Consider the following 26,426-nt stretch of genomic DNA (forward strand, 5'->3'; position numbering starts at 1 on the left):
ACCTATAGAACAACAGATGAAGGAAGCCTGATAAACTGTAGATCAGTATGTACAGTATCAATCTGACCTGTTACATACATTTAAATTTTTTTTCCTAATAATTCCAGTCCAAATATAAGGAAAGCAGGATTTGTCCTGGTTGGGGCGCTTGTAGATGGGACAATAGGACAAAAGGCAGAGGAATTTAGGATGACTGTTCAGTTTTTTTTTTTTTTTTTTTTTTTGGCCAGTCCTGGGCCTTGGACTCAGGGCCTGAGCACTGTCCCTGGCTTCTTCCTGCTCAAGGCTAGCACTCTGCCACTTGAGCCACAGCGCCGCTTCTGGCCGTTTTCTGTATATGTGGTGCTGGGGAATCGAACCTAGGGCCTCGTGTATCCGAGGCAGGCACTCTTGCCACTAGGCTATATCCCCAGCCCCGACTGTTCAGTTTTAAACAAATGATGGACAAACAATCTAAGCTGGACTGGGAATTGTGAAGTAGATGAATCGGATCCGAAGAGTCTGGAAAGCAGGTGTCCCGGGAGTTATTTACAGCAGAATGGTCAAGTTGGGGTTAGAGTGTTCAAGACCTATCTGGGTAATACAGTGAGAACTTGTCTCAAAAACAGATTTTTAGTGGTAGTCAGCAAAAGTATAAATGTAAACAAGGAAGCATAAGATTTGTTATATGAATATGAAAGGTTTTTTCCATGTCATATAATACCTAGAAAACATTAAAAAAAATTGAATGCTAAAGGTAAAAATTTCTGCATAAGGTAAGACAAGAAAGTACACTGTAAACAAACAAGTACCTTGGAAAAGTACTTGAAATTATTTCTTTCTTTTAAAAATGAACTTCTTCTGGGTACCGGGGTCTCATGCTTGTAACCCTAACCCTAGCTACTTAGGAGGATTGTGGTTTGAAGCTAGCCAGGGCAGAAAAGTCCGTGAGACTCTGATGTCCAATTAACCACTAATAAAGCTGGAAGTGGAACTGGACCCTGGGCCTGCAACGCTCCACTGTAATGCAGGCATTGGGCTCTCCCATACCTTCTCTGGTAGATAAATGTCCTGTTCTGATGGAAAAGGAGATGGTATTAACATTGAACAAATGTTACTGAAAAGGAGCACATACCGAATGGGACTTAACTCAGACACCAGATCAACACAGTTTCTTACATGGCCATAGTAGGAGAGATTCAAATAAAGGGAGATACAAATATACAAAAATGGTGGAAAGAACTTTCTAAAGAAGACGTAAGGACTTCTTTTGGTCATTCACCGAACAAAATAATGACTGGAAAATGCAATGGGAACAGACTCAATCTAGAAGAGAAACTGACCAACTTATAGGACTTGCCTCTAAAATGCACCATACTGTAGAGGAAAACAGCGAGAGTGTTCTACAGAGAGGACAGAAAGGCTACCACAGCTCAGAAGGTGCAGCAGATGAAACAGAGGCTACATGAAGGTGGTGATATTGGCAGCCTATTTTTACCAAGTTTGGGTTGTGTCAGTCATTTTGGTTGGCTGGACACTGTTATTCACCAACATGCCCTGGAAAGTTTTGCCCGGCAAGCTTCTGCACTAGTAGCCGACAGTGCTGCCTTCATCTCAAGGGTTTGTCTGTTAGCGTCAAATGCTTCATACCTCAAAATTGGTACAGTAGAATAGACATCAGCCAGATAAGTGATATTTGCAGTCACCGGCCCAGCCCCTCAGGATCTTCACTGCAGGTTCCTCTAAAACCCAAGATATAAACTGCTCTGAAATAAACAATTGGTATTCGTGAAAAACTGGTACAGTTTGCAACTGTATTTACACATGTCAGATGTAATACTTTACCTGACCAACATTGAGAAATCCTTTACTACAATACAAGGATTGGTTGGTTTTGGAGGCTGTCTACATTTTAACCTGCATTTGACATAAGCAATAAATACTGTGGTTTTAAACTGCATTATTAATGGAAAGAAAATGCTGTTTCAATTATTGTGTAATGTACATGTATATAATATATAATGTTGATATGGACATCAATACCTTCTATATTCATTTCAGGGTAAAGATAATTTTATAAGTACTTAATCTTTTATAAAAGTTAAGTGTACTTTTTTAAAGCCCAATTTGAAGTCTGTTACCACAAAACAAGTTGTATGTTGATTCAGTTGTATACTGAATACATTTTTCCTTTTCCTAAAAGAAAACGTTTGATGTGAGCAATTGGAACTGTGACTAGGCAATTTCTATATGTATTTGCATTTCTTTTATGTTTTACAGTTAGCCCTGTTTTAAGAAGAAAAGTCAAAGACACAGAATTTTTCTATATGTGTCTTTTTTTTTTTTTTTTTTTTTGGCCAGTCCTGGGGCTTGGACTCAGGGCCTGAGCACTGTCCCTGGCTTCTTCCCGCTCAAGGCTAGCACTCCGCCACTTGAGCCACAGCGCCACTAATGGCCATTTTCTGTATATGTGGTGCTGGGGAATCAAACCCAGGGCCTCATGTATATGAGGCAGGCACTCTTGCCACTAGGCCATATCCCCAGCCCTCTATATGTGTCTTTTAAGGAAAATTCTTATTGAATAGTAAAGTAACAGCTGATCAAGCTGTTTGTAAAGGAATTGGTTCCTGCCAGGTATTACAGTACACATCTGCAATCTCAGGGAGGCTGAGACAGTAGGATCACAAGTTTGAGGCCATATTGAGTTACATAGTGAGGTCGAGTACAGCCTGAGCAACATAGTAAGACCCTATCTCAAAGAAAAGAGGGAAAAAAGGGAAGACACTGGATTCCGTAAAGCCCATGCATGACTCATACTGGTTTTTGTGTTTATGTCAAATTTTCAATGTAATTACCCTAATTTACAATTGGGCTAAGTCATTATTTTGTTCTAAGTAAAAGAAGCAGTAAACTTCAGTTCACTTGACTGAAGGACGTAAGATTTTTTAAGTTCTCTCTACTTCAGTAAATAGTGTAATGATGTGTCCTTTAAAAAAGAAGAATAAGCTGGGTGCTGATGGCTTATGCCTATAATCCTAGCTCACAAAAGACATTGCAAAAATGCAACTACTAGACCACTGGGTCAAAGACTGAAATAATAGATCTTTGCCAGAACTGCAACCTTACCGTTAAAAATCTATTTAGTAAATTCTTATAAATGAGTTCTGTTGTATTTCACTTGCTCCTTCCTATAGGAAATACATTTTACAATACTCTTGGGGGGGGCACTTTTTTTTTCGGTACTTGAATGAAAAAAATCACTTAAGCCTGTTTTATAATCTAAACTGCAGTTTTGTGGGTGTATATACCTGATATGAATAAAGTATTTGTTTGTTTTGTTTTTAATGTGCAGGCAGCTATTTTCAACGTCATCCCAAGCTTTTCTACAGAGTCAGAAAGTACACAGCTTTTTTCGGTCCATGTCCTCAGACTCTCTACACAATCTCAGTAAGCATGCTCTGTATACCCTGTTTATCTGTGCAAGTCTGGAGTTTTTCATTTGCTTAGTGGTCTTATAATTAAAAGTTAACAAGTTTCAATTTGAAGGACTCATGGCATATTATGAAATATTAAGAAATATGAAATGCTAGGAAGTATTTGTCATTATGTAAATGCATTTTATACAGTGACCCCCTCACCTATCCTGGAGTTATGTTCTAGAGACCCCATGATAGGTGAAATCCTCCCTCGCTCTATCACAGTTCACTCATTGCTACTTTGTGGATTTTCACCTATTGGGGGCGGGGGTTCTCTGGAACATCATTTCTGCAACAGATTAGGGATCACTATGTTATTTCTTTTAAAAAACCCACGATACAGTGGAATCACAATCAGGGAATTGCGAGATAGGGAGGTTTGACTGTACTGAAAGTTTAAAAGAGAGTAATGTGTAAAAGCTTACATAGTAGAGTAGTAGGCTAAGAATTTCTGACACCATACTCGGGCCTTTAGTTCTTCAGTTCCTTGGCAGTGCCTACTTACAGAGTTGGAGATGTGATAATGCTGCTATAATCTACCCTACCTTCTTCTTGGGGTCACCTAGTCGTGTGGTGGCCTTCGTTAATCCTCTGCACTTCCACTTGTTTAAAGATCAAGTCATGCTGGACAAGGGAATGTCTTCTTTTTATCCCTTGTGATTATTTCATACATGGGCAAGTTACCTGCAAGTCCCTGTTGTTTTGTTTTTTGCAAGTGTGGGCCTTGAACTAACAACCTGGGTGCTATCCCTGAGCTTTTTTGCTCAACCACTTTGAGCCACAGCGCCACTTATGCTTTTCTGATGGTTAGTTGGAGATAAGATTCTAACTGGCTTTCTTACCCTGGTTGGCTTTGAGCTACAGTCCTCAGATCTCAGTAAGTAGCTATGTCTCCTAAGTAGCTAGGATTACAGATGTGAGCTACTCACCTTCCTGCTCTTAATTTGATGCTAGTTCTTAGTTTACCATGTCCCAGGACTAGACAGGGATAAATTTGATGGCAAATAACATGTTAAAAAGCTTTAAAAGGGGGCTGGGGATATAGCCTAGTGGCAAGAGTGCCTGCCTCCAATACACGAGCCCCTAGGTTCGATTCCCCAGCACCACATATACAGGAAACGGCCAGAAGCGGCGCTGTGGCTCAAGTGGTGGAGTGCTAGCCTTGAGCGGGAAGAAGCCAGGGACAGTGCTCAGGCCCTGAGTCCAAGGCCCAGGACTGGCCAAAAAAAAAAAAAGCTTTAAAAGTGTGATAAGAAAGTCAAGTGTATCTTTGAGCTTGCTTTCTGGTCTTATGGGCTCTAGCTACTTGAAAGCTCCGCTCTTTCCTGAGCTCCCTGCTCCCAGTGTCTCAGTTTGTTTCTCCTCTTATTTAAACATCTATCCTTTATCACCACCCACTGAAATCACAGCTCCACTGAAATATCACCTCCTCCCAATGTAATTTTTTGTTAGTATTTTCTTGTGTTCAGTTTTGCCTTTGTGCTTCAGCATTTGTCACACAGTCTGTCTTGTGTTCAATTTTATACACATCCTCTACAACCTTCCTTTAAATATTTTGCCAGTAACAGTTGTCTCTTTGAGAATGTCTGCTTCCTTAAGGAACATTATTTTTCTTTAAAGAAAGAAAGAAAATGCATTTTTTCCTCACACTGAGAAGGTAAAAGACTATGGTTGGATGGTATACATATGGGATAAGAAGTTGTAGTATTTGTGAGAGGGAGTGTGTGTTTGTGTGTACATATGTACTTGCCTTATTTTGAACATAATTAGCAATCAGAATTAAAAATACAACTCTTTGTGACTAGTTGACTCAGATAAGATGCACAGCTCCATGGATGAGTTTATGTCCGAAAAATGGCAATAAATTTTGTTAAAGTCATGTTTACTCTACAGCCATATAGATTTAAGTGTTAGTGCTTTCCCTGAACCAGGTGTAATTGCTTCTTAATGTTATCTGTCAGGAGCATCTGTTTAAATCTAAAAGGGCATTGAATTAATCAGCATAGGGCAAGGGGCTTCTAGGAAAGGATTGTGCCATGTGATTAAGGATGACTCTGGATGGCTTGGTAGTGTTTTCATCCCACAAGCAATGCCAACAAGGATAGTAGATTTTCTGTTAAGGTTGTGAAGTTAAAATACTGTGGAAAACACACAACTTGATTTTAGAAACTACCAGCATGACTGTGTCTAAGTGGTTTCACTGATGAACACATTGCTATCAAGGTTCATTTGTGCACATAGGGTTTTGGATTTGTTTTTATTTTTTTTTATTTTTATTTATTTATTTATTTATTTTTGGCCAGTCCTGGGCCTTGGACTCAGGGCCTGAGCACTGTCCCTGGCTTCTTCCCGCTCAAGGCTAGCACTCTGCCACTTGAGCCACAGCGCCGCTTCTGGCCGTTTTCTGTATATGTGGTGCTGGGGAATCGAACCTAGGGCCTCGTGTATCCAAGGCAGGCACTCTTGCCACTAGGCTATATCCCCAGCCCCTGGATTTGTTTTTAATTTGATAGCGCTACTGTTTGTTCTAGTGCAGAGAGCAGTACTATATATCCTGACAACTAAATCTAAGAAAATAGTGTTAAATTCCTAAATAACTTAAGATGTCCCGGTCTAGGCCCCATATCAAAATGTACTCCATGAGTCAGTGTTGGGGCCACAGTTTGCTTGTCACTGTTCTGTAATAGAAGGATATAAATTTAAGAGTAGTACTGAGAGTTTTGTAGTGGTCCATCATAGCTACAACATGGTTGTTGTGTTTTATAAAAGTAACAAAAGCTAGATGAAGTGACTCACACCTGCAATCCTAGCATCTTGGGAGGTAGAGATTGAGGGATTGAGGTTTGGAGCCAGCCCAGGCATGAAAGTTCAGTGACCGTGTACATTGTTGCTCCCTGTCATCTCCAATGATGTGAGGAAGCTCCATAGGAGGATGGAAGCCCAGGTCCGCCCAGACGTAATCCAAGGCCCTGCCTTGAACATTAATGACCACAGGAAAGTGCTAGGTGTGGCTGAAGTGATGGAGCAAGTATTAGGCTCTAAATCTAATCTCCAGTACTACTCCCTCCCCCTCAAAGAAGGAACAAATGGGAGATTTGAAAAAAGTTGAAACAATATTCTTAGAAGTTCTCATTGCTTGAGAGCACCCGTCTTGTCCAGTTCATCTCATGAGGGAGCACCTTGAAGCTGACAGCTGTTGTGTGCTTGCAGGCTTGCAGGCCATATGTAGTCAGTGCTCCATGTCATCACGCTGTCTCAAAGGCTCAAGCAGTAAAAATGTTCTCTTTATCATTTCCCCTCCACTCGCCTCTTCCTTGAGAGGGAAGTAATCACTGTGTTATATTTGTTTATTTTATCTCCCACTATAATAGAGTTAATAGTAAGAATTATTTCCTCAGGTAACTTACCATCCTCTCTGAAGACCTCTAAGATATTGGAACACTTAAAAGAAGACAGCTCAGAAGCTTCCAGTCAAGAAGAAGGTAAATGCAGGTCTCACTAGGATAAGTCATTCTGTCAGACATTGTTACAGGGATGGAGCAGATCAAATTATGGTTCTAGAGATTGTATCACCTATAACGATCTCAAGTGAATAGCAACTTATTTGTAAAATGTTAAGTTTAAGCTTCTAAATGTTATTCTGAGAGAGAGAAAGGCAGAACATGATGGTACAGTTTACTAATCAATTAGGAAAGCTTATATATGATAAAAGAAACCATATAATTAGAAGGCATTCCACAGACCAAGAGAAAGTATTAAAAGGGTGTTTATAGATAAAAGACTAACTGCATATTAAACAAAGATTCTCCCTTAAAAAAAAATCAGTGAGAAATCATACATCAGAAATACAGGCAAAAGACGAAAGTAGGAAATCCACAGAGCAAGTGCACTCTCATTAGAATTTGAGAATAGGGCTGGGGATATAGCCTAGTGGCAAGAGTGCCTGCCTCGGATACACGAGGCCCTAGGTTTGATTCCCCAGCACCACATATACAGAAAACGGCCAGAAGCGGCGCTGTGGCTCAAGTGGCAGAGTGCTAGCCTTGAGCGGGAAGAAGCCAGGGACAGTGCTCAGGCCCTGAGTCCAAGGCCCAGGACTGGCCAAAAAAAAAAAAAAAGTATTTGAGAATATGCAAATGAGAACCGTGAGACATCACTTTACATTCATCAGATTGGCCTTATCAAGCCTAGAAGCAAAGAGAGCTCAAGCACTCTGGAGGTCACATGCGGCGAAGTTGGAGAGAATTTTATGCTGCTATCCAATGATTATACCTCTGTGAAACCTGCTGCACATGTGCTCAGGGAGAAGCAGAGAGAGGTACTCAAGGCAACCTATTTGTAACAGCAAATACCGGGAAAACTCCTGAATATTCCAAGTGTTAGTAAATACAAATAAATTACGATATATTAATTAGTCTTTGGTGATGAGCATTTGTAGTATATTTAAACATGCACACCAGTGCATGTATTTATGAATCATATATGTGGGTAGTTAAAATGAAGCTTTCACCTGGGCATGGTAGTCCACAACTGTAATCCCAACCTCTCAGGAGGCAACAGGTTTGTCGTGGGGGGCGGGAGGGCACAAGTTTTTTTAGTGGCTATACTGGGGCTTTGAAGTCAGAGCTCCCCATTTGCTAGGTAAGCACTCAACTGCTTGAGATACACCCAGTCCTTTTGCTTTCAGTTAATTTCTCAGATATGTCTCATGCTATTGCCTGACAGGCCTTAGACTACATCCTCCTACCTTTGCCTCCCCAGTAGCTGTGATCACAAGTGTATACCCCCATTCCCAGAACGATTTTCATAGTTTTGAACGAGGTTGATGTGCTATTAGGTGAAACACATTTGAGAGGATATTTAAGGCAATTTAGTAGCTCATATATCTTTGAAAACTTGACTCCTCAGAGTATCTTCTGTGTCAGGAAACGTATACAAGTGCTTGAGCCATCCGCCTCTACTGTTTGCTTTGTATTAGTAGCACTATCCTTTTAGGCATTTGGCTGGAGCATGTAGTGTGATAAATTAATGACTTTTTCACCTATTCTAGATGTGTTACAACACGCCATCATTCACAAGAAGCATACTGGGAAAAGTCCCGTTGTGAAGTAGGTATCTGATTCCTAAAACATAAATGTCTTCGTTAACATTCAAGCAATTAAAATATATTTGGCAATAGTTTCGTATTTTGCTATTTGTTTTCTATTTGTCTTGCCCATTCTGTGTTCTTGTTGTCTTTCAGGTTGCTGTTTTTTGTGTTTTTCTCTTCTGTTTAGCCTTGGTAGTTACACACAGTTTTGGGGTTGGGGGGGTTCTCTTTCTTGATCACAGTCCCTCCTATTTTACAATTCCTGTCATAGCTGGGATAAGAGGCATGCACCAGAGTGCCCAGCTATTGCTTTTTGCCCAGGCTGGCCTTAAATCACAACCCTCTCAGTCTCTGCCTAGGATTATAGGCAGGGGCTACTAGTGCCAGCCAATAAAGCTGTTAAATATTTGCCAATTTATTTCTCATAATAATTTTTTCCTTAAGCCTATCACATGGCATTCAAATGAGACAAATACTAAGTCTAAGACAAATTGAAGAGTTACTATAGCTTCCTCATTGAAATGATACAGCAGGTTGATTATTGAAGGAACATCTTTCACACTGTCATGACTCCTTTTTTTGATAGCAGTGTTGGTACAAGCTGCTCTCCACTGGATGGGCTTACACTACAATATTCCGAACAGAATGGGGTTGTGGATTGGAGGAAGCAAAGTTGTGCTGCCATCCCGCACCCAGAGCACTGTGTGACCTTCGCTGACCAGGTAGGGGGTAGGAGCTGTTCGGTGCCATGTAAAGCTTTGCTGCTTCCTCTGGTTTCTTTTCTCAAAATGAGGATTTCTGTAAGCACTCAGTCAGACAGTATATTTGGGAAAAAGAAAGGAATACTGACAAGCCTATAGCAAATTGGACATTGGCCTCTTTATCCACAGAAGATACATTCTAATCTAAAGACTGCAAGGAGATGCCTGAAAATGTGCGTGTTACTGAATCCCACATGCTCTGAGTGTTGTTTTTTTCTACACATTACAACCTGTGAGAAGTTTCAGTTAAGTTAGGCACAGTAAGATTTAAAGGGCTAACAGTAAATAAATCAGAATATTATAGCAATGCATAGTGATAAATGTTAGTGAATATGGCCACTCAGCTAGCATAGTGCTAGTGGGGTGGTAGTGAGATTCATGTCCTGAGATTTCATCATGCTACTCAAAGTAACAAGTGAAAACTTTAGGAAATGTTTATTTCTAGAACTTTCTGGGAATATATTTTTACCATAGTTGATTTTAATCATGATTACTAATAAGTATGGTCCCAGAATATGTAAGTTTTAGTGATTCTGGTGACTTCAAAAATAAGTTGGAAATGGAAATCTGTTAATAATGTATGAGGGAGAAAGATATTCTTTAGTATTAGAATAAAAGGTAGGTATAGCAGTATAATTTAGCTTTTGTCTGACTTGTATTTTTATTTCTACTAGCATTCTACTGAAAAACGGAATTTATCTTCAGTAAATAAGAAGAAAGGAAAGCCACAAGTAGAAAAGTAGGTTCAATTTAATGTTTCCAATAATAGAAATTTAGAAGGAAAGACTGCATGAAGCATTTGACTATGGGTTTATCTATTTCATATAGTATAAATAGTATTTTTTATTAGTGATTTTGTATTAGTTCTGGGCTTAGTGGTTTTTAGTTGGAAGTATTAGCAAATGCAGAAGATAGACAAAAAACTGGGTTTTTCAGGCTAGGACCTCAAGGCTGATCCCTTGGTTCATTTCCCCTCCCACAAGGGGGACAACAAAGAACTCTGAGAACTCTACACTGAATCATGAATCTTGTATTGAAAGTATCCATGAAGACATCCAGGAGAATTTTAATAGTACAGTACTTATTACTATGCTTGACAGAAAACCTTATAAAGTGTTGGTAATGTATACATTTGGTTTAGGGAGAAAATGAAGAAAACTGACAACAGATTGAATAGTAGAATAAATGGTATTAGACTCTCCACTCCTCAGCATGCCCATGGTGGAGGTGTAAAAGGTGAGTTCCTTTCAAATACCCATTCCCCAAGCATTCTTATTTAACCTAATTCTTACTGATATTAGTAGATATTGAGCTATTGTGTCATATCCTGGTAGAATTTTACCTTTGATGTGTGCAATCCAGTTAAACTATTTTGAAATTAATGAAGTTAAACTTAAGGACTGTAAGTCAGCCATGGAGGTAGACATTTCCTTCTCCTTCTTCTCCATGCCAGGAGTCACCCAGCTTGTTTCCTTCTCTGACCCATTCCTACTCAGAGCGAACAGGGATCTACAGTTCTGCAGGCCACCCTCCGGGTAGTCTGGGCATGTTCTTATAAGAGTCGTATTTTCAGTCTTGTTGACTTTTTCATTCATAGCTTTCTTTTGTGGGGTTTTAGGGAAGTACTCAGGTTTTTGTTGGACTAGAATTTTTTTTTTGTCGTGTCCATTTACCCACCATTATTTTAATGTCTCTTAGGCTCATTTTCAGGCTCATGGTTCATTTGATGTGATATGCCCCTTCTGCTAGTTCATTGACTGCTTTTCTGTGTGTGTGTGTGTGTGTGTGTGTGTGTGTGTGTGTGTGTGTGTGTGTGTTGTCCTTTACTCTTGATAGTAAAGATGGGAGAGGGGAATGAAAATGAAAGCCCACAGACTTCTGGGGAATATTTATTTGATCTGTATGTTTCAAACATGGGGACTAGCTGGTCTCATGAATAATTTTTAAAATTTAAATCGTATTAGCTGTGATGGAATGTAAATCACCAGAATGTATTTCTTAAATGGGGCCTATTTTTTAACTCAGTATTATATAGAGAGATTGAATAATTTGTGAACAAAAAAAAATGGTCACGTTTTGATCTAAACTCATCTAGCCAACTCAGTGGATTCGCTCAACTAGGAGTAGAAATGACATGGAGAATCTCATCCAGTCAGTACAAGGATGCTGTCCCAGCAGCAGGTTGTCATGCTGTACTGGCTCTGATGTTCCTTGTGTGATGGCCGCTGAAAGCAAGAGGAAAAGGCCAATAGCTGAGGATGGTAAAATGTCTGTGGGTTGATGACTAGAATCACGCACGCCTAGATTCATCTCTGCTGGAGCCTCTTGGCTTATTTTCCATACAGCTACATTTGTCTTCAAAGAACATTCCTAACTGGTGAGCCTCCTGATGAGATTCCTGTCCAGTATACCTCACCTCTCACAGGACCAGCTGCCTTTTGTTTCACATCTTTGGAACTCCTCTTCACCCATGGCAGTTGCAGCCATCCTTACCATAGCTTCCTATTTCCAAAGGATAAGCACAGGGACTTTGATCAGACACAGCAGTGGATTTGGTTTTTGTATCCCTTGTTTCTTACGTACGTGGCCTACTCACTTATCACCAGGAAAATGCCTCCCTCAACAGACTGTAAGATTGTATGTAAAACCTTACAAATAGTATTTCAGTAGTACTAAGTCCTGTGCTAGTCACTAATTTAGTTTTTTCCCCATTAGTATATATGAAAAGATACATTTTATAGTTTATTAAACTCTATAACCTCCAAAGATCATTTGTAACAGGAACTTTGTAGCATCTGAAGCTCCAGTCTTTCTTCATCTGAGTTTCAACTCAGGGCCTTAGTTCTTATTGCTGGTGCTGTAGCACTTGAGCCACACCTCTAGTTCTAGATTTTTGCCGCTTAATTGGAGATAAGAATATGTGGTTTGTCTGCCGAGGCTGGCTTTGAACAGTGACTCCTACATCTAGCATTCTGAATAGCTAAGATTATAGATGAGAGCCCACCAGTGCCTGGTTCCTTTTATCTCTTTAATTTTCAAGTTTTATAATAACTTTAAGATTTTTGAATAGGTCAAAATTTATTCTGTTACTGATGCATATTTACATTGATGGAGTATGATTGAATAAAAAAATATTTGCAATAGCTTGTCTCATTAGTGTCTAATTCAGAAGTATGGCCAAATTCAACTTTTAAAAAAACCTGTTTTAGAGCTGGGAATGTGGCTTAGTGGTCGAGTGCTTGCCTAGCATGCATGAAGCCCTGGGCTCGATTCCTCAGCACCACATACACAGAAAAAGCCAGAAGTGGCGCTGTGGCTCAAGTGGTAGAGTGCTAGCCTTGAGCAAAAAGAAGCCAGGGACAGTGCTCAGGCCCTGAGTCCAAGCCCTAGGAGTGGAAAAAACAACAACAACAACAACAAAAAAAAACTTTTATTAATTTCTCTTTGAAATATTAAAGTACCCTCTAAAGAAATAATTGCCTTTAATCAGTAAACTTGGGGATATGTTTAAAGTTCTTTTTTCCTGGTGGAACACCAACTCTGTGCTGGAGCAGAAAGTATTGTGCCCTGATTAGGTGTTTAGGTTGTGTGTGTGTGTGTGTGTGAATATATATGTATGTATGTATTTAGGTTGTTGTTGTTTTTTAAATGTATTATTTAGCCATGCACGGGTGGCTCATTTCCTGTAATCCTAGCTACTCAGGAGGATGAAATCTGAGGATCATGCACAGTTAAAAGCCAGCCCAGGCAGGAAAGTTCATGATACTCTTATCTCCAATAAACTACTCAGAAAAAGCCAGAAGTGATTTTGTGGCTCAAGTGATAGAGCACTAGGCTTGAATACAAAGATGCTCAGGAATAGCACCCAGGTCCTGAGTTCAAGCACCAGCAAATATTGTATGTATGTTTGTGTATATGTATATGTGTATGTGTATATGAAGCTGCGCACCAATGGATCACACCTGTAATCCTAGATAATCAGTAGGCTGAGATCTAAGGATCTTGGTTTGAAGCCAGTGCAAGCAGGAAAGTCTGTGAGACTATTTCCAGCTAACCACCAAAAATCCAGAAGTAGAGCTGTAGTTCAAAGTGGTAGATTACTAGCCTTGAATGCAAAAGTCCAGGAGTAGCACCAGACCCTAAATTCGAGCCCCAGGCTGGCACGCGTGTATACATGTATACACACACACCAGTTGTTTTAAACATTAGCTTTCTACTTTTGGATAATATGTTCATGTAGCTTAAAAATCTACAGAATAAAAAAGGGAAAAAATAAAGATCCATAAGTACCTTCATTTATTGTGTTTTCTAACTTTTTCTGTCTCAGCATTAGGCCCATTGGGTCCACTTCTGTAATCCAAGCACACAGGAGGCAGAAGCAGGAGTATTACAAGTTTGAGGACAGCCTGGGCCTTTCTCAAAATTGCAGGCCTCTGTTGTATGCATTACCACACAGAGATCTCTAAGATTACTCTTTACTTAGTGGGTACCAGCGGCTCACACCTGTAATCCTAGCTACCTCAAAAGCAGAGATACAGATGATCAGGGTTTGAGGTGAGTCTGGGCAGAAAAGTCTGCAAGACTCCATCTCTAGAACAACCAGTAAAAAAGCCAGGCTGAAAAACTAGGGACTTGGTGGCTCACACCTGTAATCCTAGCTACCTAATTAAGAGGCTGAGATCTGAGAATCACAATTTGAAGCCAGTCTAGCCCTTTGAGCACCAAAGCTCAGGGACTGTGCCAGGCCACACACACACACACACGCACGCACGCACGCACGCGCGCGCACACACACACACACACACACACACACGCTGAAGTCAAATAGTGGATTGGCAGCTCGACAAGCCAAGCGAGCCCAAAGCCCTGTGCCTAAACTCTGGGATTGGGAAAATATATATATATTATTTATTTATTTATTTTTTAGTTTATCACAGCATCTCTTCTTCCACCCCACGTTTGTGTTGCTAATGGTAACACCAAAAAGTTTGAAGGGAAATGAGTTGGTTGGCCTCCCAGTTTCTTTTACAAGATTTTCAATGCTATAAAATTACCTAATTCTTATTAATAGTCCAGATGATAAAGGTGGCTCTGTCCCCTATTAAACGGTTCTTAATTAACAAAATTCACTTTTTCATAACTAGCAGTAAGGATGTTTGGGGGGAACCAGGTGGCATTGGCTCACATAATCCTAGCTACTCAAGAAAGACTGAGAGCTGAGGATCACAGTTTGAAGCCAGCCAGGGCAGGAAAGTCTGTGAGACTCTCATCTCCAATGAACTACTCAGAAAAGGCCGGAGGTGGCGGTGCTGTGACTCAGGTGGTAGAGCACTTAAGCTTGAGCAGAAGCTCAGGGACACTGCCCAGGCCCTGAGTTTTCAAGCCCCAGGATCAGCAGGAAAAAAAAAAAAAAAAATATATATATATATATATATATATATATATATATATAATAGGGAGTTAGGTTGTAAGTCACTGTTGAGATATGATGAAGAATCTCTTCACACCCCTCTTTGAAAGGCAGTTGTGGCATAATAATGTGTGGCATAAGTGTGTTGTCCTCACCTTTCATGGCTTCTGTCTCTACATACAGGAGTGTGTAATTTCAGATCATAAAAGTTTCCAGGGCTGCACAGTTCTCAAGCACGTCATCAAAAAGATAATTCTAGTGTAGATTTAGACTTATGTGGTTCTTTGAAAACTGCAATTTAATATATAGCATTGTGGTAATTAAAACACTAGCTAGAACAATGTAAAAATGGTTTTATAAATTATGCTACTTGTGTGGCAGGGGGGGAAGCTACTTGGACTGTTCATGTTGTTAAATGCTGACTGCAGGGCTGGGGATATAGCCTAGTGGCAAGAGTGCCTGCCTCGGATACACGAGGCTCTAGGTTCGATTCCCCAGCACCACATATACAGAAAAAACGGCCAGAAGCGGCGCTGTGGCTCACGTGGCAGAGTGCTAGCCTTGAGCGGGAAGAAGCCAGGGACAGTGCTCAGGCCCTGAGTCCAAGGCCCAGGACTGGCCAAAAAAAAAAAATAAAAAAAAATAAATGCTGACTGCACTATTTCTATGCAAAATTTCCCTATGTGAGCAGTTTTTAAAGGTGTATTTTCACGGGTACAGTTTAATGCTAAGCTGTCTAATCAGTATGACACGTTGGAATGTCTTTGGCCTATACCCCTTTCTTTAGCCGCATTGTGTCTAGTAATTCAGAGCCTATCCTGTGTAAGTGTCCTCAAGATTGCTTTTTTATATAAAAGTGTTGCCTACCATTTTTTTTTATATTCTTGTGAGTTTTGTGCAATGTGGCATCCTTTAAAATACTACCAAAGAAGACCTAGAAGTATCTGCATTCTTAATGCCTTTATTTTTCTGGAGTATTCATGAGTGAGTATGCAAAAAAATCATTCAGTATTAAATAATGAGTGTTTATTCTTTTATTATCTTTTGGTAGGTGTTCAAAAGGGATTCAGTTCGACAAATCAGTGTCGCCCCTTCCATCATTCTCCTCCATCCTTTCCAACCTTCAAATTACCTAGTTAGCCTTAGGCTTCTACATCTTAATTAGTTACACACTTATCCCCTTCAAAAGACACAGATTAGTCACCTAAATTATTCAGAACACAAATCATCTCTTGTCTCTGACATATATTTTGCCCAAGTAATTAATAATCACCATATTTGATTGGTTCTACCAGGTTGCCGTAGAAATTACTCCTCTATAGATATTGAGAACCCCTTGGAGCTACACAATGGAGATTTATATAAAGATACATTGTGTGCTTGCTTTAAGACAGAAGCTCTACTACCTACGGGACTTTGAAAACCGGATAGGACGTGTCTCTTAGTTCTGAACCAGTGTATGGATTTTCAGTACCAAACAGACCAATAATCAGTCTCTCCTATGTGCCCAAAACAGATGTAACTAATTAGTCCATCACAGATTCTGCACTCACCTCCACCTCATCTTGGTGTAGGGTTGACCCCTGGGCAGAAATTAAGGGACTGTTCAATCTTCTGGATACCGAAGCAGTTTATTCTTTTGGATTCACTGGTTTAGGAGTTAAGTGAATTGTCATTATGCAATACTATTCTATTCTTGTAAGAAATTTTCAGCAAGCACTTGGGGATTTAGAATATCTAAACTTAGAAAGTGGCTCAAAGTGTGGTATTGCACAGTCCCTACAAAGAAACCTTAATGCTTAAAGTTAGACCGACTTCTTGTTCTAAGAATATCTGTATCAATTACTTTGAGTCAGCATTGTTATTTAGTAACCAATTTTCACCCAAGTCAACAGCTATTTAAGGTTCATAGGAAAAGTGATAAAAGTATTTATAGCTAAAACTAATTTCTAGTAGTGTACTTTGGAAATTAATTGAACTTCTTAACATGATTTTTTTTTAAATAGAGTTGTTATTTTTAGATGTGAATTTGGACATTGGATCTGGACATGACACCTGTGGAGAAACATCTTCCGAGAGTTACAGTTCTCCCTCTAGCCCACGACATGATGGAAGAGAAAGTTTTGAAAGCGAAGAAGATAAGGACAGAGGTTTGCTTTTAGGAAGGGGTGAAGGGAAATACTGTGTTCTTTCTTAAAATCAAAGCCAAGCGATTTTATGTTTCTATAAACATCCTATATTCATTTTAAATTTGTTACAGAGGGTATAGATACCTTGCTGTAGCAGTTTCTAGAAATGTTGATGTTATAAGCTTATTTCACTGCATGTGAAATAAAACAGGAAGAAAACAGGATCATAAGAAAATGTGGAGTTAGTGTATGAAGACTATATTGTGCATGTTAGTAAATGCATATACATTTATATTTTAAATGTCTTCCTGGTCTTTTTTTCTAGTATCAATATTTGTCTTAAAAGTATATTTTGTGAGATAGTAATATAGCCACTCCAGCTCTTGGGGGTGGGGGGAAGTTCTAATTCTACGGTACCTTATTTTCTTTAAGTTCAAACCTCTTTATGTCTTTAAATCTGAACTGTGTCTCCTGAAGACAATATATAGTTAGATCATGGGTTTTACTTTCCTCTTTTTGCCATTGGGGCTGAATATTTAGTCCCTTTAGATTGAATGTAATTACAAATAGGATGGTTTGGGTATGCATACTGCCCTAAGTATGAGCATAGCTTTCTTGATTCTCAGTGTATCTGAAAGCGTTCAAAGCTCCCTGTGGACATCTCATTCTAAGTATTTTGTTCAGTCTCTTTTTAGCTCCAGATGAAACCACGACCTCATATAGCCATGTTGCTAAACACTTGCCACTGATTATGACAAATGTCTTGTGGATAAAAGATTGTTAATGCAGTTATGAACATGAACTACCAAGCATTGGTTCACATATGGACATTACAGGCTTGAAAAAATCCAAACTTGTACCCTTTCTCTAATGACTGCTGGTGCTGATTTTCATGGCTACCATAACTAAAATCAGCAAGACTGCTTTAGAGATGGAGAAATAGTAGCACTGGGTTAGCACAAGCCCATAATTTCTGCTCTCAAGGATTTTTTTCCTCCTCAGATTGCTATGAGCCTTAGTTTCAGAGGAAGTTTATTTTGATAGTTCTGCTGTGGTTCTTGTTGGCTTTAAGGATTGTTGGAAGCCTTTATTCTATCCCTTCTGCAAGTGAGGTCTTCTTGAAAAGGCATATGTTGAATAGGATGTCATTCTTTATATGTGCTGACATCTTGGTCATAAAGTGTACCCCTGCCAAGAAGCATTATCAAGTGTTTTCTTCTGTAGAGATCCTTGGACCACCGTGTGGTTCCTTGCTGGGCAGCCTGCACATCTCTGGGACCTTATCTTCTATATTGCCTTGTCAGAGACCTATGCAGCTATGCTGCTACTTAGAAACAAAGTCAGATTTACTTTGTAGTTATTTTGTAGCATGCAGTGACTCTGCCACCAGTTCTGTCTGAGACATTTCTTCTGCTCTGCAGTTTACTAAAGAATATGAAGATTACCTCTCAGTTACTATGAAGCTTGAGAGACTGGTTATGCTGTACCCAAAATAGATGTGTCATTGGATAGTATATTTGGTCTTAAAGGATGCACACATGATCCTGTGCTGCTTTACCTCACTCTGCAGATTTGACCTGGTTGTCAGATACTTGGATAACTCTGTAGCATCCCTTTCCTCGATCAGACAGCATGAGTTGGCGAGCCTATGTAGAAGAATTTGCCTTTTCTTGTGTAATCTGAGTTACTTCAAATTAGAATGAATCTTCCTTAGGTAAAAGACTCATTTAGACCTTTCTCAATCCATATATATTATGATAGAACATTTGATCATTTTTTAAATTTGAAGTGCTTACTAACATTGCAATGAAATTTCTATTTTGTTCATTTTAATTAAATTTTAAGTGCTTATTATACTTCTTCAAGAGAAATTAGTTTTGTCTGAGACTTAATGCTTTCCAGTCAACACAAGAATAAGATTAGACCTCTTAATATGTAGGTGAGTGTAGTGCTCAGAAAACTATTTAGGGCCATTTAATACCATGATACTATTTGCCTTGACTTCAGAAAATTTAAACAAAGCCTAAGTGCACTCATAAACTTAACTAGTCATCTGAAAAATGTTCTTGGACATTTGGACATCTTGGAAAAATGTTGTCTAGACATTATTTTTGCTGTTAATTCTGCACTGGTGAAATGGTACAGATAGAGTGCCTCAAAGCAGTTATTGATTTGGAAATAGTCCTTGTTTTGCGGACTTTAGTAAGAAATTCCCAGAATAGTCTGCTATGAGAAGTTGCTAGAAAGACTTCAATTGAACTTCTATCTACTGAAAATTAAAATGGGTTCATTTAATGTCATTGCTGACATTAAATAGATTCCATTCTTGATTTGTTTTTAGTAGTTTTAAATTTTTTAACATCTTTCAGTAAATACATTTTAAGTATGTAGTATACTTCAACTTTTTTTTTCCTTTGTGCCAATACTGGGACTTGAATTCAAGGGCTTCTTACTCTTGCTTCACTTTTTTGCTCAAGGCTAGTATTGCACTTGAGCCATGCTTCCACTTCTGACTTTAGTTTTCCCTTTGGACTGGTTAATTGGAGATAGGCGTCATTGATATGTCTGGCCAAGCTGGCTTCACATCTAAATCCTCAGATCTCAGCCTCCTGAGCAGCTAGGGTTGCAAGAATGAGGCACAGATACCAGTTCTCAGCTGTTATTTATGAGCAGAAAGATATTTTGATTAAGTACATCATTTACTGGAATGGTCACTGTACATATCATCAGTGTGATATTTGGATTGAACATAAGTAAATGATTGTGAATTTGGTAGTGTCCTTCACCTGCTTTATCACAAAAGTTTGGAAATCGAGACATCTAAACAAATTGTTTCAGTATACGAGGATAAATGAAGTGCTTTCATACTTGCCTTTCTTCCTGTGCTATACATTATTCATTTTATGACAAGTAGTAGCTTTAAATTTTCTTCACCCATTTGAAATATGTATAGTATAAATATTCTTTTAAAATGTGTCTATCCCCTATAAAATAGGGAGCGAATGTCTTAGGTTTTATACTGTACCTCATGCAGTCTCCAAGTAGTAAGCTTTTGGGGGTTTTTTGTGCCTATGCCCTCATAGTTCTTCAATAAAATATGCGTGTAACGATGAGCCATAGAAAGCCAAGGCTTAAAAGGAGGTTAGCATGGACAATTAGGAGACATGATGAAGGGCACATCCGAACTTCAGAGGTCATTTTATACCTGAATTTTAATTCTAACAAGAAAGATGAGAGTTCAGTTTGGGTTAATATTTATATTTGTTGTTGTTTTTTAGATACAGACAGCAATTCTGAGGATTCTGGAAATCCATCCACCACCAGGTTTACAAGTTATAGCTCTGTCAACCAGACTGTCACTGTCAAGCCACCTGGTCAGATTGTTTCTCTAGGAAACGAGAATGGAAACATTTTAGAAGATCCCCTGAACTCCCCCTTGAACTCCCCCAAGTATCCGCACATCCCTTTCATGCCAGCACTACACTGTGTCATGCACAACAGTGCCCAGAAGCCCGAGGTGGTCATTCCTCCACCCAAATCTGCAGATGGCAAAACGATAGGAATGCTTGTTCCCAGTCCTGTGGCTATTTCTGCAATAAGGGAGGCTGCAAATTCAACCCCAGTCGGAATCCTGGGGCCAACGGCTTCTACAGGAGAATCAGAAAAGCACCTTGAATTGCTGGCCTCTCCGCTGCCTGTGCCGTCGGCCTTCCTTCCACACAGTAGTACTCCTGCTTTGCACCTAACATTTCAAAGGCTTAAATTGCCACCACCACAGGGATCTTCCGAGAGTTGCACAGTTAATATCCCACAACAACCAGCAGGAAGTCTGAGCATCGGGTCACCAAACACTGCCTTTATTCCTGTCCATAACCCCGGTAGTTTCCCAGGATCTCCTGTGGCTACTACGGACCCCATCACGAAATCTGCATCCCAAGTGGTAGGACTAAATCAAATGGTGCCTCAAATCGAGGGAAACACAGGGACCGTCCCTCCGCCTGCCAATGTGAAGGTAGTTCTTCCAGCAGCCGGCCTCTCGGCCGCACCGTCACCAGCGTCCTACACCTTACCCGGCTCTCCCCTTGCTGCCAGCGTGTTACCCACTCAGAATTCCAACGTGCTCAGCGCAGCAGCCCCTCCCGCCCAGCCAGCAAGCGCAGGGATCAGTCAGGCCCAGCCCACTGTCCCTCCCGCCGTCCCTACCCACACCCCAGGCCCTGCCCCAAGCCCAAGCCCTGCTTTGACACACAGTACTGCACAGAGTGACAGTACATCCTACATCAGTGCTGTGGGGAACACGAACACTAATGGGACGATAGTGCCACCCCAGCAGATGGGCTCCGGGCCGTGTGGTTCTTGCGGTCGAAGGTGCAGCTGTGGGACCAATGGAAACCTTCAGCTAAACAGTTACTATTATCCCAACCCCATGCCTGGACCAGTGTACCGAGTCCCATCGTTCTTCACTCTGCCATCCATTTGCAATGGCAGCTACCTCAACCAAGCACATCAGAGCAATGGAAACCAACTTCCTTTTTTTCTGCCTCAGACTCCATATGCAAATGGACTCGTGCATGACCCAGTCATGGGAAGCCAAGCCAACTATGGCATGCAACAGATGGCAGGATTTGGGAGATTCTATCCCATCTATCCAGCACCTAATGTAGTTGCCAATACCAGTGGTTCGGGGCCCAAGAAGAACGGGAATGTCTCCTGTTACAATTGTGGTGTCAGCGGGCACTATGCACAGGACTGTAAGCAGTCGTCCATGGAGGCCAGCCAACAAGGTAATCACAGTAGCTCCCAGAGGACTTGTTTTTGAATTCACCCGTTTGTTTCTCCTTCTTTCCTTGATCATGCAATTCTGTCATAGAAAGATCTGTTGGTGTGCTTGTTTACAGATGATTTCAGTGACATCATAAAGTGTAGCCAGAAAAACCTAGCTTAGACCAGGTCACACATAGCACAAGTAAGGTCAGAGAACTGTCAGTTTTCAATTAAGGGATACATTCCAGAGGCTTTTTTCAAGGAATATAATGGGAATCGGAATTATATGGCATAATTCTTGCTTACAGCCTTTTTTATTTTATGCTCCGTAGCGTAAGCAGAATTCAACTATTGAAAACGAGGAAGAAAGCCAGCGATGTGGCACATGGGGCTTGTAGTCACTTCAGTGTCTGCATGTCCCGCTGGCTTTCTTCTATGTGTGCTACCCTGTTTCTTCCCAATGAGTGTATAAGAAGAAAAAGCCCAAAGTTCTGTTGCATTACATAAGAGAAACGAGCTAGACACTGGCTTGGAAACAAGAGAAGTTGAACTAAGTTTAATATTATTACCACTAAAGTACCAGATTCAGTGTTTTCCTCAAGCCATTGTCACTCAGATGTGGCCTGTGTCATCTTGCCAGCTCTTCCCTGGGTGTGGGGAGGGGCGGGGCCGGGAGTGCATTGACTTGGCGCTAAGGGAAGATCAAGTTGGCTAGCTTTAGTCTGAACCTAAAGCACAAGCTTGCTACGACTGTCTTCTTAAGCTGCTTGCAGTTGAGAATGGTGTGCGTGCTGAAGAAGGTGCTGTTTGCAGAGCATGTCCTTCAGTGGCGTGTAGAGGTTTGTCATGCATGTCATTGTCAGCGGTGACTTAGCCCTTGTGTCTTTCCTGTTTTAGGCACTTACAGACTGAGATACGCACCTCCCCTCCCCCCTTCTAATGATACGTTGGATTCTGCAGACTGAAACAAGTAAAGCTTGCCTACTTAACACACTCACGTGTGGGGATCATGGGCTGTGGAGGGGAGGAAAGGAAAGGTATTTTGTTTCTTTGTCTATACATTGCCTAGATTTCTATGCAGATGGAAGTTTTCATTTCTCTTGTACCAATGTCCAAAATAAGAAAGAATGAAATGCTTCTGAGCCTTTGGTCTCCTGGTTCAACAACAGGCTTTGTATGATACATGTAACTTAAACTTCCAGACGAACTATCAAAAGGAAAATGTTGATGCGTGCTTTGTTTTTACACTGAATACTTGCTGTGTGCAATGTTTACTGAATCTTAAACTGTGTATTTGACCTTTTTTTTTAACAACACTGGTGACAGTCATATGGTTATGAAAAAAGAAACTGCTTCTTCCCCGCCCCCCCCTTTTCTCATTTCCACCCTAAGCTACACTTCTCTCCCACCCCCCTCAAAGCCCTCCCTGCCCCCTGCCTGGCCTATGGCAGGTGCCCCCCCCCCACCCCCGTGTGTATCGTCCGCACTCCTGTTAACTGCTCTGCAAATAGTCCAGGGGCAAAACGTTCAACCTTCACCTTATGGGAGAAACCAAGCTCCCAAGGTAGTATGTATATACGTAAAAACAGCATCACATGAACACACATAAGCAGTGCTTGTTGTCCAAACGAACGAGAACAAGGAAGAAGTTAAACCCTAGGAAGCCGAAACATGCGTTTGAAACGGACAAAAAGCATTTTCTTGAAAGGAACCAACTTTTCCTTCCATCATACTCCTCTAGCCTGTTGCTTCAGAGAGACAGCATGAACACACGTGTGAATGTTCTCTGTGTGCTTGTGTTTGTGGCGAGAGGCGACGGTCGGTTCTACTCGTCGTCTACCACTGTGTCCTGCTCAAAGACACTACTTGAGTAAATACTTTTGCTGTACCAGTTGTTACAGTGTTACGTTGTGTTTAAAATATGTGTGGTTTATTGCAATCCAAACTGAAGCTATGGGTTTCCACAAAGTCAGGTATTTGTCCCCTAACCTGTCTCTCGTAGCAAAGTCACTTTTATAACCGTTTACCACTATGCTTGATTATAATGTGAAAGACTGAATTCCGAGTGTGTTGAGAGACGGTATTAATCATGTCAGTGTCATGTCACTAAGTTTAATGCTGCTGTTTTAAAAAAAAAAAGTTTTGTTTTTTTTTTAAAGCCAATCTATGTACTTAATTGCTTCCAGGTAATTTTTGATTTCCTAAAGTGCACTGAGGTTATCTGGAAGATGGAGTGTGGTTCTTGGTGACTACTGCTCTCGACAGCAGCGAACAAGTACCGCTCTGTAGTCACCGCGGGAGGGGCGAGGGCCAGGCTTTCCCATTCTTAAGCACAGCAGACGCGACGAGTCTTTGTTGGGGGGGCCTGTGCTGGCGCGGAGCAGGAGCGTCACGCCCGGCCTTGGTTCCGAAGCCTGACATTGCTAGACAGAAGGGAAAACCTGAAGAACACAAGCAGCTCGCCCTGATGCTTCCGAAGCGGCGTTTCTCTTTATAGCACCAGTGGACGTTTTGAAACCTTCAGGGCGTGGGGAGGAAAGGGAGAGGGGGCGGAGGGGGCGGATGAGAGCTTTAATTTAGACAGAAAACAAAGTCCAAGCAAAGGAAATTATTTTGATTAGATATATTTTATTTGACCTGGGTATTTTTGGACCACATTATTAAATTGCTAAGCTGCAGTTGAGTTGCTCAGGTGAGAGTGTCGATAAAGCCACGTACGAGCAAGCGCGCGGTGTGAGTCACTTGCCAGTTGTACTTTATGGAGCTTATTTTATGATTTAAAATACTGTACTGTACATAGGAGGTATGTTGCCTTCTCCTTATTTGTATGTTTACCATATACTTTGATATTTGAAATGTTATGTACTGGAAAGGCCACTTATATTTCTAGAACAGATTGGATTTTATGCAACCTTTTTTCCTTGAATTAACAGCAATAAAAAAAAATGAAAAACGGCTGAAGAATTGTTCCTTGTTATAAACTTTGTGGAAACTATAAAGACAGACTTAGCACGCTAGCATGGCAGTTTGGTTTCAGTTTGTTTAAGGATCACCCCATCTCTGTAACCTGGGCAGTAAGTCGCAAGCCCTCTAGCACCTGGCTCTTGTTTAGTTGTTGCCCCGGCTGGCTCTTCCCGCGCAGGCCGCCGTGCACCCCCCGGGAGGAAGGGGCTCGATCCTGCGTCGAGCGCACGCCATGCAAGTTCCCAGCAACCTGCAGCACCCGCTTCTGGCTTAGGACTTCCCTTACCAAAAGCATAAAGAATTCTTCCTTTTCTGGTCAGCCAGGGGCTCAGTCACGGATATCTTCGCCACCACTGGTTACTTCTTCTCCAATCCAGTCTCAAGCTGAGGCCTTCAGACGGTCCGTCGTTTCTAGAGCATCTGTGAAGCTGGTGTCCTGTTCTGCCAGGGCCTCCCCTCCTCCCTCCTCCCCCCCCCCCCCCCAGCGTAGTGAGGGACTCCAGAAGGGCTGGGCCCAAGGGTTGGCGTCAGGAGGGGGTGGGGAGCGTAGAGGACCCCGCAGTCTGTCTGAGTGCGGGGGACGTGGGAGCCACCGTCGGATCGGGGACAGCCTCCCGGGCCTCAGCATACGGCACGAGCACACTGCGTGCTAGGTTATCTTACTCCTGTTTCCACGTCTCTCATAGCCCCCCTAAATATCCAGCTCATTTTTGCCTTTCTTGAACTTCAGGCCCTGGCTCTGTTCCTTTGACTCCTTTGACTTTATGGTCCTAGACATGTTTGGTCCTGTCATTTTTGTTTTCCATTTTGACACCTTAAAATATTTTCATGGTGTGGGGAAGAATACCAATAAATAATTTACCCAGTACTTTGTCAGTGGACGTTAGAATGGTTTCATCCCCTTCCTGCCTTGCTATTACAAACAAGGCTTCTGGGGACTTCTTCCCAGCAGTCTTCTGGTTCCTGTGTGTAAGAGTTTGAGGAAATGGTTGGAGAAAGAAAGCCTAGCAGTTCAGACACTGGGTTCACCGACAGATGGTGGTGGCATTTGGCAATGGCAAAGTCTGAGATTAGCCATTGGCTTGGTGAAGCCAGTTTAGAAAAGGCTCGGAGTGGGTGAAAGGAGAAGCAACCTTGGACTTTGAACTTCATTTTCCCCAGATAAAATGAGCTTGTTTTTTAAATCAGGGTTATAAGGGAAAATGAAGTCATGTACGGGGAAAGGCCCAACGTAATGAAAGAATACCCACAAGGTATTGAGAAGTTAGTTGAGTCCAGTTGTGATGAACAGGAGGATTGTGATTCTGAGAGATGGGAGAGAATGTCATCAGAGGAGGTGGCGGCTCCCTGGGCGGCCGGGGACCTAACTGTTCCTCGCTCTGTGTGCACGTTGATGCCCCTGAGCCCTGGTGACTCCGTACCCAAGTAAAACAAGCCTTTTCACCACACTCCTCACTGCTGACACACACATTCTAAAGTGCAGGCCCTGCAAGCAGCTACAGTAGTTCAGCGCCCCCCCCCTTCATCTCAAAGCAACGCAGCAAACATTGACCCATCGCCGTTCTCCCCACTAAAGGGTCTCAATTTATTTTCAGAGATGGGTTTGAAAGGGCGATGGACAACATGAGGAAATGGGTGCTGTGCCTTGAAACATGGCTCTGTGCTCCTCGTCTCCCTTCTTGTTCTGGGGAAAGGTCAGATGAGAATGGTTGTAGGGCCCCAGAACTGGGCAGCAGGTATGGCCTAGGGGCAAAGGTTACATTTCAATGGCATTGTTGACCTTCACGTTGACCTTCAGCGTGACTCTGAGCAGAGAGCCCGCAGGGCTACGTTGTGCAACCCTTCTCCAGATCC

At 41.4% G+C, this 26,426-nt stretch overlaps 1 protein-coding gene across 5 annotated transcripts in view; it reads left to right on the top strand.

Moving 5' to 3' along the window:
• Positions 1 to 25,039, top strand: part of Zcchc2 (zinc finger CCHC-type containing 2) — a 51,131-nt gene extending 26,092 nt beyond the window's left edge. The window contains exons 6-15 of one of the 5 annotated variants that reach the window (XR_007213455.1): positions 3,332 to 3,426; positions 6,854 to 6,937; positions 8,506 to 8,563; positions 9,131 to 9,266; positions 9,980 to 10,044; positions 10,447 to 10,541; positions 16,722 to 16,865; positions 20,123 to 21,628; positions 22,506 to 22,645; positions 24,945 to 25,039. Coding sequence is in view for 4 of the 5 variants with exons in the window: in XM_048363799.1 (XP_048219756.1) it covers positions 3,332 to 3,426; positions 6,854 to 6,937; positions 8,506 to 8,563; positions 9,131 to 9,266; positions 9,980 to 10,044; positions 10,447 to 10,541; positions 16,722 to 16,865; positions 20,123 to 21,628; positions 22,506 to 22,573 (2,251 nt within the window). In the remaining variant the exon portion in view is untranslated. The other 4 variants (XM_048363799.1, XM_048363802.1, XM_048363801.1 and 1 more) reach the window with 4 other exon arrangements.
• The last annotated feature ends 1,387 nt before the right edge of the window (positions 25,040 to 26,426 follow it).

The sequence above is a fragment of the Perognathus longimembris genome, chromosome 15 (assembly GCF_023159225.1).
Source record: "Perognathus longimembris pacificus isolate PPM17 chromosome 15, ASM2315922v1, whole genome shotgun sequence".
In the NCBI taxonomy this organism is placed as follows: Eukaryota; Metazoa; Chordata; class Mammalia; order Rodentia; family Heteromyidae; genus Perognathus; species Perognathus longimembris.